The sequence below is a fragment of the Labrus mixtus genome, chromosome 3 (assembly GCF_963584025.1).
Source record: "Labrus mixtus chromosome 3, fLabMix1.1, whole genome shotgun sequence".
NCBI lineage: Eukaryota > Metazoa > Chordata > Actinopteri > Labriformes > Labridae > Labrus > Labrus mixtus.
In genome coordinates, this window is record NC_083614.1 from 14,672,837 (window position 1) to 14,686,534 (window position 13,698).

Here is a 13,698-nt window from a genome sequence, read left to right on the forward strand (position 1 = left end):
AGATAAAGCCAAGCTCACACTCCCATTACGACTGATAGGTAGGAAATACCGAAGCAAATTGTGGGAGAAACAGGGAAAGTATAAACTGGATCGAAACGTTGCCCTTAGTAATGTTGCTCATTGGGAGCTGGTCAGTGTGCCGACGTTTCTCTTTCAGAAACATGAAATAACAAAGTCCTTTCTGCTCATGGTACGAGTGGTTTGAAGGTCAACTTTTTTTGGTCGGCAGTTGTTGTTCTTTTCAATATTTGTAACATTACATTGTGACTAAATCCTGTGGTATCTATCTCTCTGACACATCTCTTTGCAAGATAGGAGTCATTCTGCCGTTCCTCTCTCAAATACTCCAAAAAGACTAGGTCCTCCTTTTATTGATCTACACATTTTTAGCTCTGTCTTTGAAACCGGTCCGATAATGTCAACTCAAATATTTTGATATTGAGTAAATCCTCAGACGTGTAAATATCAGAAAAAATAAATACAGTATGTGAGTTCAAAGTTAAAAGCCCAGAACTAAAATAACCTCACATTTCAGGGTTAAATATTTTATTTCAAAATATCCTTCATAACGTTTGAACAGGCCGACACACAGAGGTAAGAGAGCATCCCATCACCATTACGATGTCATTGTGTCCTTGATCTGAAAGTGGATTTATTCATCTTTTTCATTTGGGATAATAAGTTAAAAGCCTTAAAATGAACACCTCGGACACATCAAACACCAACATAGCACTTAGCACATAGTACCAACATTATGAGTGTTAGTGATAATTATCAGCTATAGCTTGCACTTTCCCTTTACTTCAACAAAGAACACTGCCATATGAATGGCTGGTTCACACACTATAGAAACAGGATATTATAGGATCAGTGTTAGCATATATATAGACTCCACATACTGTATTACAATGCTGGATACAGAGACGCCCTGGTTCACAGAGCAGGCAGGATATTATAGGAAGCCATGTTTGATAGTCAGGATGCTCGGCAGCCAGACTGTTTCCCCTGTGGACTCCTGAGGACAGATGAAGCAGCTGGCTGTCCTTCCTTCCTGCTCCCTCCTTTCATTTCAGCAGCACACATGTGCGGGCTGAGGGTGTAGGAGTGTGTGTGTGTGTGTGTGTGTGTGTGTGTGTGTGTGTGTGTGTGTGTGTGTGTGTGTGTGTGTGTGTGTGTGTGTGTGTGTGTGTGTGTGTGTGTGTGTGTGTGTGTGTGTGTGTGTGTGTGTGTGTGTGTGTGTCTGTTTTTGTGTGACCCAAAAGAGTGGGTAGCCCAGTCTTTTCCTTTTTGAACTATTTGATGCTTGATTGGATATAAATGTTGTTGATTTCTGCAGTCAAACATTTCAAACACATCAGTGGAAGAAGCTGAAAATGAAAGGATGAAAGACAGAGTGAAGAAACCAACGGAGAAAATAAATAATACAGAAACAGGGAGTGAGGAAGCTCTACACAGAGCACGAACAAGCAGCAGAGGGCGATCACATGAGAGAATGTTTATCTGTTTGTGTTGTCTAAAAAAGTGTGTGTGTGTGAATGTGCTTATCCTCCTGCCTAATTAGCCGAAACTGTCTAGCCTTTTTATGCATGTGTTTGTGCAAATGTGTGAGCGTGAATGCGTTGGTATATTTGGCTGAAGTTGTGACCTGAATCCTTATTTCATTTGGGAGAGAACAAGCGAAGAAAAAAGAGTAAGGGAAAGAGAGTGCAAGCGAGACCTGCCTTCATTTTCAACTCACAGCTTTGGTAATAGGATTGTACTTTTCTCTATTTCCTCTTTTTACTTTTTACATCTTACTCTTCCTTCATCTCTACATTATCTTTTTGTTCTCTTTGTCATTCCCAACACACAGTCAGTATTTAAAGGGTTGGATTAGGTCGAATCTGCCTATGTGGGTCAGCTAGTTCCCGCTTTCTAAAGGTCAAAATACTTTGTATGCATGAATTATGATATGTGTTGCGCTCTCTCTGATCATTGCTGTATGCAGTCCCTGTTTGTATATGTTGTGCCATCAGTGCTCTATGTGAGTGTGTTTGCGTTTGTGTACAGCTTTGAAGTCTATCCCTGCTAAACTGTGTGTGAATGCATGTGCATACATGTGGATGAGATGAGAGAAAACGAGTGATTAAATTCCCAGGGAGCTAGCCTTTTAGCGTAATGGCTTTGTCACTCCAGCAGTGGAACTTTGTGTGCGTGCGTGCGTGCGTGCGTGCGTGTGTGCGTGCATGTGTGTGTGTGTGGATATGTGAACATAATGCTATCAAATGTATGTGATAGCAGCTGCATGTCTGACTATGTTCTGTGACCAGTGCTTGATTTTGGAAAAAAAAAGTGCTATTACCCTGCAGCTGCACCCATTGTGGGTTTTTGTTCCAAGTATGCCCGCTGCACATCCCATGTGAAATCTATTTCTTTATTTTAAAAATGCCTGCATAACCTCATGTAGAGCATGTCTTCAAATATTTCATTTAATTGTTAAATGTAGTAAAAGCATTTATAGTTGAAATGAAGAGTATAAAAGATGGATGGATACAATCCCTTCAGCACGTACTGAATGAGCTGTTATTTTTTGTGCAGATATCTTTGATACTGTCCCTGCTTCTCTCCTGACAGTGGCGGGTTTTCACCTATTCTCTGACATATCTCAGGTGGATATTCACAACAGTTTTGTTCACACAATGTTGTTGGACTGATTTCTTTTTATTTGGTGCTTGTGAGTTAGGGGCCTCCAATACAGTTTGGTTGACATTTGAGTGAAAAGGCTGGATAGCTTCTTAAAGCATTGTCAAAAAATGTGTTTCAGAATTCATCCTCACAGATGGAAATGTCCAGATACTATTGGACAATACCAATACTATGAATAGAGAAACATAGGTAATATTGGTAGAAAACACAGCTCACTTACAGTATGTCCATTAGTTTATTTTTTAACCAGAAACTTGTTAAACGACTGTTAACCTCATCTGTTATTGATGTTATATGATACTTGTTGAATTAAAGCATGATAACACACTTATTTATAAAGTTTACATTATAGATGCTACACATCAGCAGCATGTTAACTGTGTTTCTGAGCATGTCCTCCAGCTGAACTTGCAACCTCACAGCGGCTTTATCTTTCAGTTCACTTTACATCAATGCATAGCAGGCTTGTGAGACCAGTTGAAAATACATTTCATCAATAGGACTTAGGAGTAATTATTATGATAACAACTGCAACTATAGGCAAGGCCATTACAGGCGGGTCATGTTTCCAACAGTGGAGGCACATGAAATGTCATGTTAAAAAATAGTGGGTGACCATGGATGAGGAGAGGCTCAGTGTCACCACAGACTGTACCACCTGTGCCCAGGTCTGATTGCACTGCAGCGAGGCAACTGAGAATTGCAACATGAGAGTTCAGAGCAGCTGTTGAATTCAATAAAGATCCCTGAAGAATTAATGAACTCTAAAAGAAAGGTGTGTCCTGACGCACAGATATCTATACAATAATTAATCCTGCAAGAGTGAGTTGATTGATCAGAGCTTCTTAATGTATTTATTGCAAAATAAATAGAGAAGTTAAATCAGCATGTATTGGCTTTAATGTCCTCATCTCAAACTGTAATGTTTGAAATGATACTTATAGGCATTCATCTGCTGAGGCCGAGGTCGATGATGGTAACTGCTGTGACCCTTCTTCTCTTCATCCTCAACAATTTATAGGTTAGTGCCCTCACCAACTGTGGAGGGCACACACACATGTTAGGGAACACACAAAATGGGGAGTTATCTACCAACTCTGTAAATAAAAATCTACTTAAATGGTTCCTTCAGTCTTGTTTTAGTTTTTGAAGTTTCCTTTGAGTTTTACCATTTGGCATTCTCAATCAAAATTGTTGCTTCAGTTTTTTAATCTTAAAACTGGTTTGTACTGCACCTCCATTTATACCCAGGCATATAGGTGTATGTGATTTGGAATCTGAGTTCTAACTTGTGCAAAAGTGTCATTTTCTGATTCCAGTGTGATTCAAGTACCACCTGCAATGTTTAAGACAATATGAGGAACTGTAACTGGAATAACAAAAGTATCCATTAGTTGGTATGGGGAAGGGGGGAGTGTAAAAAACTCCTTTGCCTGCATGCATACTGTGTCGACAGCTTCGCTTCTCGGGCTACATTGTTTCTGATTGCACTGCGGACAACATGAGTTTGTAGCTGTATGCAGTCTGTAGATGTAAGCTGGTGAGCTGGCACAGTGTTCATATGACTAATAACCCAGTGTAGTATTCAGTGAAAGAGAAGAGGGAATCTAGATGTTTGTAAAACTACAACTGTGAACCTCAGATTTAGTGTCTCAACAGTCCCATGCCCTGGAAGATTCCCTGTGTGTGTTTATGTGTCTGTGTGTGTGTAGGTGTGTGTGAGGGTGGGTGGGTGTTTGTTAATGACTGTATTTGATATTCACCAAAGTGTGTTTGTGTGTTAGAGTGTGTGTGTTGGTGCAGTAGAAGTGAGCCAAATGTCTCTGCTGCCTATCTTGTATTGTTACTGCTCTGAAGGTTGAATCTGTGTCTCTGTGTATGTGTGTTTAGGTGTGTTTGTGTGTGTGTGTGTGTGTGTGTGTGTGTGTCTTAGGAAGGATGCGTATGTGTGTGTGCTTGTTGGTCTCATGCTGCTAGGCTCTGCTTGCTCTGCACACAGCTCTTTGTATGTGTGCTCTCCTCTGCTCTGTTTGCATTGCTTTTGTGTGTGTGTGTGTGTGTGTGTGTGTGTGTGTGTGTGTGTGTGTGTGTGTGTGTGTGTGTGTGTGTGTGTGTATGTGTGTGTGTGTGTGTGCGCGCTTGTGCGTGCTCAATTCTCAGAGTGCATCTGTGCACATGCGTGTGTGCCTTCTACTTTTTTTTGTGTGTGAGTGTGTTTTTTCAATGTTTGTGTGTGCTTTGCTGCTCCCCTTTCCTCTCTCTTTCTTTCTTTCTCTGTTTCCCTTCCTCTCCTTCCACAATAGAGGGGCCATCAATCAGAGGCAAGGGGGATAGAGGAAGAGAGGGGGAAGGAGGGAGGGAGGGAAGAAGGAGGCGAAGAGGAGGAGAGGAGTTGGCTCAGCGCCAGGGAAGAGGAGCTGGCATGCTGCCCAGAGGAGAGAGAGTGGGAGAGAGAGAGAGAGTGAGAGAGAGGGCGGAGAGCAAAACAAGACAGAGCAAGTAAAGAAAAGAGAGGGAGGGTGGAGGGAGAGAAGAAGGGCAGAGAGATAGAGCAAGAAAGGGGAAGAAATCAAAGAGAATGAGAAGGAGGGCAGAGAGAGAGAGCGAAAGAGCACGGCCAATTTTGCACTGAGGGAAAACGCAGTGAGGGGACACAGAGTGAGAGAGCGATACTGTAGAAGTGAAAAAATGAGCCGGCAGAATAGAGAGAGAAAAGTCTGATTGCTTGGAGAGAGAGAGAGAGAGAGAGGAAAGACAGAAAGACATGGGGAGGGGGAGATGAAGGAGAGGAAGAAAAGCTGTTTTCATTGACAGCTCTGTGCCTACAAAACCCATTCGGTGTTTGATTAGTACGTCATTGGCTACTAATATTTACCTCAAACAGTTCACAAAGGGGCGATTGGTCCAATTAGAAAGCAGAGGACAGAGATAAGCTCCACAATTGTGTTTGTGTGTGTGTGCGATATGTACACATCCTCTTACACTTGAAAATAAATGAGGGGATTTCCCAGCTGTGCACATGCAGTGCATAGACCATGAGGCACTTAAACATAATTTATGGTTGTCTCCACAATAACCCATAGCATGTTCACTGTATGTTGCAAAAAAACGTCCTGAATCCAATTCTCTTTGTTTGATAGACGTGAGAGTTAAAGGAACTACACACTACACATGTGTGCTACAACTTTGAAGGATTTGAAACGAGCAATAAGGCAGAAAAGGTGAAAAGAACAGAAATAAGATAGCAAAGATTTGTGTTGACATTAATTATACCGAGAAGAGGAGTGGGGTATCAAACCACACATGCACACACATACACATACACACACACAAACACACAGCCCCCCTTCCCCCTGAAAGCTGGCTGCTGGCCGCAGCTCAGCCGTAGTGGGACTCAGAGCCTTGCACAGCTGGCAGCGGCCGGGCACACTGGGCACTGTCTCTCTCTGCATGTGCCAACCCCCAACCCACGCTCATCACATTCAAATTCACCAAGCTTTATTGGCAAGATGAACGCGGCCACTGTTGCTTGCCCGGCATGCTGGGAGACCAAATACAGTGGTGATCTTTCACAGGAAAGGTTTGCTCCCCTTTGTGTTCTAGTTCAAGATCACTGTGGTGTCATGAAAGTGTATAATGATGAATATGAGCTCAGTCTCTGTCAGTTCTGCTTTTAAGTTGTTGTTTTTTCATTTCACAGCTTGATATAGAGGCATAGAAAAACAGCCTTATATTACTTTCTACCTCTTAAAGTACAAGCCTGTGGGTGTGCTACAGTAACACAGCGCTGCACGCCTTGTCATCTCAAGTATTTGAAAGAAAAAAGCCAGGGGGCAGATGTTCCTGCGATGGAACCCCCTCCCTCTAAAACAAGCTTTGTCTTTGTCAGAACAGTCAGACGCCGGCTCATTATCTAAAGAACATTTCCTCACACAGATACACTGTTACACCATCAAGTCTGTGCTGGCTTATTATGTGTGAGTGTTATTGTTTTCCTCTTCCAGAGTACCCACCACCCCATCTACCCACCTGTCTCATCTATTTCTCCTTCAGTTATAGTCATTTACTACATTTCCTAGAATGCCTTTTGACAGCCTTCCCACAGCAGGCGGAAGCTTGTTACATTTGTGCTGTGGGTTAAACATGTGGGTGGAGAGTGAGCAGGAGTAATAGCAATACCTATTGCAAAGTAAGAACAGGAGAATTAGGGTTTTTTTTTTGCAGGCAAGAAAGATTGAGAATTACAAAGGAGAAACTAATGTGATGCATTCTTGCTATTGAGCTGAGTAGAAAAAGGTTTCTCTGTATTTGAAACTCTGATTGATTTCTTCCTGATTTACAGTTTTATGTATGCAAAATGCTAGGTCAAGGAAGAGTTGACTGCTATCACATGAAGTATGATCTTTAAATTGTACGTTAATATTACTATGAGCTGTTAAATATTTCTCAACATTTGAAATGATGCATAGAACACTTATTGAAGTTTTTTTTTGACCATTCACAAAAAGTCTTGCAGCAGCTACAGTCACAGAAACATTCACTGTGCTGCTGTTTTGTCTTAGTATTACTCTACCGGAAACTTCTGACGTTGAAAAATGAAGCCAATGCAGAAGTGCAAAATACTGCTGTTCCTTCAGTGTCCACTTGAGGCTGGCTCTAAAATAAGCTTTGAAAGTCCCATAAACACCCATGTTAAAATGCCTGTTTTGACAGCAGAAATAAATATGTTTATATCCTGGTTAAAAGCAAAGGCTGTCGTCTGAACAGCTTCTGTTTTTAAAGGCCCACACTACGATGAGTTTTTATATATTTTTGTAACTTCTTTATCAATGTATTGACTTATAGCCCCTGGAGATGACTCATCACGTTTTCCAGGGTTAAGTCATATTATTTGATGATTAAAGTTACACACACACTCATACACACACACACACCTACTATAATCAGTTGTTGTGCAGTTACATTTTTGATAACGATCAGTGGACTATGAATTTGTTAAATGTATTGATTGTCATTTATTTTTGTTTCTATTTGTAAAAATCATACAAAAACTTCACTGAGTCTCATCCTGAGTGACCACATTTCTTATATGTGGTCATTTTTCTCTGAAAGGACTTACATGATGTGCTGCAGAGACATGTTAAACATATTAAGCCATTGTTATTTATAGCTCATACAAAAAGACTGATTAATACAAGTTTTGGAATTTAAATAAACACAATAGGCTTAAACAAGTTTGCCAGAAAAATCAGCTCTGCTTGACTCTCTACCTTTGCCAAGTTGCAGAGATTTCTGTGCTGGTCATGATTGTGCTCCCTGTTGATTCTTGTCTCTCAGTGATCAGGACAAATTAATCAACACAGTTTGCTTTCCGTGTTTGTAAGTGCTGATTTGAGCATGATGTTACTGGAAGGCTTTACTTTCATCTTTTTGTTTCCGTTTGTTGGTAGAATTGACATGATTTGACCTTTCAAGAAACTCAGTCAACATAGAAAACTGTTGTTTTATGAAGTGTAATGTCCACACTAATGGACTTTTTTACATATTCTGTAGTTTTAGACACAAGATATTAGTTACATATATGTACTTGTTATGTATTCTTGGTCTACCTGCCAAGGGACAACAGATGCACATTAACTATTAGCTAACTCTGGTGCAATTACATTTAAATGTGCTCTGCCACTGTAAAAATAAATAATAAAATCATATGTGTGTGGTATAAGTAGAGGTATTATAGATTGTTCTACTCCTAAATAACTCGTGCTTTAATGTTTAAAGTGTGTTTGTGTGTATGCGTGTCGCTGTGTGTTACCTTTTAAACATCAGGTTGTATCATTATGTGGTTGTATCATCACACAGAAACAAGGCGCTGTGATTGTATAAACGTTTTACTGGTTGTGATTATCATCCTGTCAGTGATCTGACAAGATGACAAGTCTGAGAATGCTGCCAGTGTGTGTTTATATCTGTGTGTGTATGTGTGTGTGTGTGTGTGTGTGTGTGTGTGTGTGTGTGTGTGTATGTGTTAATATCTGTGTGTGTGTGTGTGTGTGTGTGTGTGTGTGTGTGTGTGTGTGTGTGTGTGTATGTGTGTGTGTGTGTGTGTGTGTGTGTGTGTGTGTGTGTGTGTGTGTGTATGTGTTAATATGTGTGTGTGTGTATGTGTTAATATCTGTGTGTGTGTGTGTGTGTGTGTCCCTTAAGGCTAGTATCCCTCACAGCCTCTGGAACAGACTGTCCTTTTCTTGCAGTTTATTCATCTTCCTCTTCTTTTTCTTCTTCTGTCTCTTCCTCTGGTCTAACTTTATCAATCCCTTCATCCATTTGTCTGTTTTGTAGAACAGTAATGGACATTTTGACTCTTCCTAATGAAAAGTCTTTGGGTCCTTCCCTTTCCCCCCACTCTTCTTTTATCCCTACCTCACTTAAAACCTCTTTTTATCAGTCTCTCTCTGTCCACATGCCAGTTGGCTGCTTATCTGCCCTCAGGTGTTTATTGACCAGTCCTCTTCCTTTCTTTGGATCCATCCATCCATTCATCCCTCCATCCAGCTGCTCTCTGCCAGTGTACTCCCCGGTTGCTGGGCTTTGGCAGGGCTGTGGAAAGATACTGTGCCGTGTTGTTTCTGACACTTGGCTCTGCTCACACTGCTTCAGCCAGGCTCACTTTCCCTATATTGTCGATCTATCTGCTGAATGGCGTCTCACAATCGTAACACCACCTCTCAGCAAGAACATGGAGTTTTCGGGATGCTGCTGTGTTGCAGAAGTTTTCATATATCATGTAGCAGGTACAAATTAATGCCATATTGTTTTGCAGATGCTTGTAGTTCCAAGCTCACTGAGAATTAACAACCAGCATTGCAGCTCCATAGTAGGTTCATATCTTAAGCTGCAGTAAAATATCCCAAAATATTTGTTATATATCTAAGACATAATGGATAACAATTCAGGCTAACAAACAGGTTAGTACTTTTTATTTACTCTGTCACATAACACATTTTTTCTGCAATTCAAGTATTCAGTTTTTAGTTCAAATAAGCAACCAGTTCATTTGAAATGTATTCACTGTTCCTTTTCATTGAGAGAAAATCCTTGACACATTCTCCCTGTTCCAGTTTGAATGCTGTGGTTGTGTCAGTGCACATGTGTAGCTCAGGCTGAACTACACATTCTAGCTGAACTGCTCACCATCGAGATTGCAGAAAGGACAGGGACGGCCTTTACATCCTATAGAAATAGATGATGTGAGATGTAGCCTATGAGTCCTTTCTGTTTTCAGAGGAGCAGCTGTGGCTGATATTCTGCTGTTCACTTCGCTGTCACACCTGTGCAGTAGACTCAGGGACCCTCAGTTTGTATATTTTCTTTCCACAGAGCAGGCAGGGAGACCACAGGCACAGACCACCTCTGCTTGACACTTGTTGTCTTCTAGTTAGGTTTCTTTTCAAACAAACCAGCATCCTACAAGGTTTTTTTCTAAACAGTATATCAACATTTTATTTGTAGGGATTATTTTGACATTATGAGAGAGACAGGCTATTAGAAAGCCAGTATGCAAAACTGTCTGGGCTTTAAATGGACAGTGTTTATACAGCTCAGCTCTTGTGGTGAAACAGACACAAACTATTAAAGCCAACATGTATTTATCATTGATGTGGAAATGTGCCTGAATAAAAACAGAAGAGATAGATAACATAACACTAGTTCCGAACAATGATATAAATTGTTGCATAAAAATGATCAGAATGCGAGGAAAGTAATGTTTGAACCCCCCCTTACCTGTTGGTGCCAGCTATTAATTAGCAAATATTATACTATATTAAACATATATTAAACTGACAGGTTGTTGCTGAAAACAATTTTTAGGCACATTTTATGTCAAATTTTTGTATTTAATATATTTTTCCTAACACCCCGGCTGCTGTGGGAACCATGGCACACACATATGAAGGAACATTCACACATGTATTATGTGATAAGTCTGTATCTGTTCTTGAAGCAGAGCTGTGTCTGGTGATAGCCAGTTTATGAAGTCATGATGAGACAGGCTGTAACTGACAGGCTGGCTGCATGTGTGGGTGAGTGTTTGTTTGTCTCTGTGCGTGAGCCTTTGCATGATGGTGTGTACAACCCTGTCATTCATTGCACTGCCCTGCATCACCCCCTCAAAGTCTCTCTCCTTCCTTAGTATCTTCATGAGCCAGAAACATGTGCTGGTAAGGATAGAGGGATGTGGAGAGAGGAAGCTAAATAGGAAGAAAGAATGAAAATGAAGTGTGTTAATGTTGTATGGCGGTGCTAATGTGTGGCTGCAAAGTAACAAATCAGAAGAGAGCGACTGATGTTGAAGGAAGAGAGAAAAGGAAAGAGAGAAAAGAGGGGGGGATACATTAAAATGGGGAGAAAGGAAATAGGGTAGGGAAAAATAGAAGGATGGGAGAAAATTAGACAAAGCAAGCCAGGGATAAGAGAGAGAGAGAGTGAGAGTGAGAGAGAGACGGGGAGAGCGAAGGGAGGAAGAGGATGAATAGGGTAATAATGGCTCAGTGTGAGAGCTGTTGTAGAAAAAGAGAGAACGGCTGAGTGAAGAAGAGAACAAAATGAGGCTGAGGGCACTCAGACAGATAGAATTAGACACACTGCAAAGGGTTCAGTGTGTGTGTGTGTGTGTGTGTGTGTGTGTGTGTGTTTGTGTAGGTTTGTCACACACAGAGAGTGTGTGCTTGTGTGTTTATGTGTACACTTGCATTGTGTGTACAGGCGGCAGTATTCTGCAGATGTGGTACTAGGTTGGTAACATGTGTGTTCATACGTGTGTGGGTAAGAAGGGCATTTTGATGAGTTTTAGGAAATGGACAAATGTAACGGTAATGATGTGTAATGCTTGGTTATGTGGGTTTTCTTGGCTTGTGTGTGTGTGTGTGTGTGTGTGTGTGTGTGTGTGAGAGAGAGAGAGACACTAAGGAGGGTATGAGTGTGTGAGGCTGAGCTTCAGTAAATCTGTGTTGATGGTGCTAAAAGACCACATGCTCTAAAGCTGCCTCCATGTTCCATTTCTCTTTTCTCTGTCCATAGAAGTGTCACTGACAGACCTCCCTGCTCGTTAGAAAGGTGTTTTAATGCAGCAGAGGCTTAATGTGCTGTAAAGGTGCATCATAAGGTGCACTTATTATCTTACAGTACAGGAAATGATCATATATTCTCCCTCTCTCCTTCTGTCTCTCACTTCTCTTTCTTTCTTTTTTCTTTCCTTCCCAGGCGGAGATTGTCAAGCGTCTCAGTGCCATCTGCGCTCAGATCATCCCTTTCCTCTCTCAAGAGGTGAGTGTCACTGCTGCCAGACACACTTACTCCAAATATGCAGGCACATAAAAAGGAGACAATTCTTCACCTCCCCAGGCTTATATCATATCTTAAAAAATAGACTCCTATAAATATGATTCTGTAATAAGCAAGTTAAACATTTTGTATATTTTAGAGAATATACTGTTTTACGTTTATCTGTGATAAATTAAACATTTGGAACGCATTGCTTATACTCGTACTGTAACTGTGATCCCATACTGCTTTGTTGGTACTTGTATTTCTAGATAAAGACCTGAGTACTTTTGCACCACTGTTAACATGTCATTTACAGTGTTGTAGTTGTACACTACATGACTCAGAGCTAGATATCGAATAAGCCCTACTGTTAATTTTATCATATGTAAGTGGAAAAAATCTTTGGAAAGACCACAGAGTTGTCAATTGTCTCCTTGGTCGTTTCATCGCAATTATTGCAAACTGCAGGATTTATCATCCTTTTCTTTTTTAAAAGGCAGAAAAACTTTCTTATCTTAACAAATCCCTTTTGGCTAAATACATCCTCACTAAAAACACAATCTGACTTATCATTTAGTAAAAAAAAAGATCACAGCAAACATTTTGATGCAGGTTATTGTTGAACATGGGTTCAACTTTTTGGGTACTTCTGGGTGAGGAGAACAAAATCCTGTTTGTTGTTAATTAATTAATTAATTTGCACTTATCTGTAATTAAAACATCTCTAATAAGAGAGTGATGTGCAAATGTAACAGAGCAACAGAATGTATTTCTGTGAAATCTGTTTAAAAAAGTCATACACCATAATGGCAAAGTCCTGAAGCTCATATATATGTAGCATTTTTCATGCAGAAATGTTATCTTCATAGTTCACTAGTGAAAGGAAAAAAAAGTGTTTTTCTTTAAGGACAGCCATGTCAAGATCAGCTGGTTTCTGTTGGATTTATGAACTCCTGTCCCATGGTGCTGTGCTGCATGTGCCTCATATTGACTCCCGTGGTTTGTTACCAATATGTCTTCACAAGGTCAAGATGACCTGATATTAAACAATTTGCCCATGTCAGCTTAAACATTATAGAACTATTTATAATAATGAAAGAGCCTACTATAAAGGAAATAAGAACGATAACTGACTTAAAGAGGACTGAAGATTTTGTTTTCCCAACATTCAGAACCAATTATGTTTCAGTTTAAATGTAGCCTTTGCAATATTTTCATTTAGCAACATAATTTCCAGACTCTCTGCTCAGTGCAACCTTAAAAATCAAGGAAAGGAGGGTTGTTGAAGTGTACATTAATATTTGGAAAAGTTGTGTATGTGTGTGTGTACGTGTGTGTTACTCTTTTGTGTGCTGGTTATTCTGTGTGTTTGTAGATTGGTGCTAAAAAAAAACCAGTGCTAACACTTATTTCCATGTGAGAGAGTGAGAGTGAAATGATGAGTTTGTTCCCTGGAGACAGGATGGTCACAGCTCTGTCAGTCTGATCAATATTGACACTGTTTGTTTGTTTGTGTGTGAGTATTATAGCACTGATGAATATTTGTGTTTGTGTGACTGATAACATTGGGATTTTGTGCAAATAGAACAGGGATTTTAGTAAGTGTGTCTTTGAGCATTTGTGTGTGGCTGTATGTACAGTGTGTGTGTGTTTCTGTTTGTGTGACTGTGATGTCAGTGGGTGTGTTCT

At 40.4% G+C, this 13,698-nt stretch overlaps 1 protein-coding gene across 3 annotated transcripts in view; it reads left to right on the forward strand.

Annotated features, from left to right (window-relative positions):
- The window catches only part of tle2b (TLE family member 2, transcriptional corepressor b), a 69,856-nt gene that overhangs the window by 33,935 nt on the left and 22,223 nt on the right, over nt 1–13,698 (forward strand). For all 3 annotated transcript variants that reach the window (XM_061033085.1, XM_061033102.1, XM_061033094.1), the window contains exon 5: nt 11,947–12,009. In XM_061033085.1, coding sequence (XP_060889068.1) covers nt 11,947–12,009 — 63 coding nt within the window. The remainder of the gene's footprint in view (nt 1–11,946; nt 12,010–13,698) is intronic.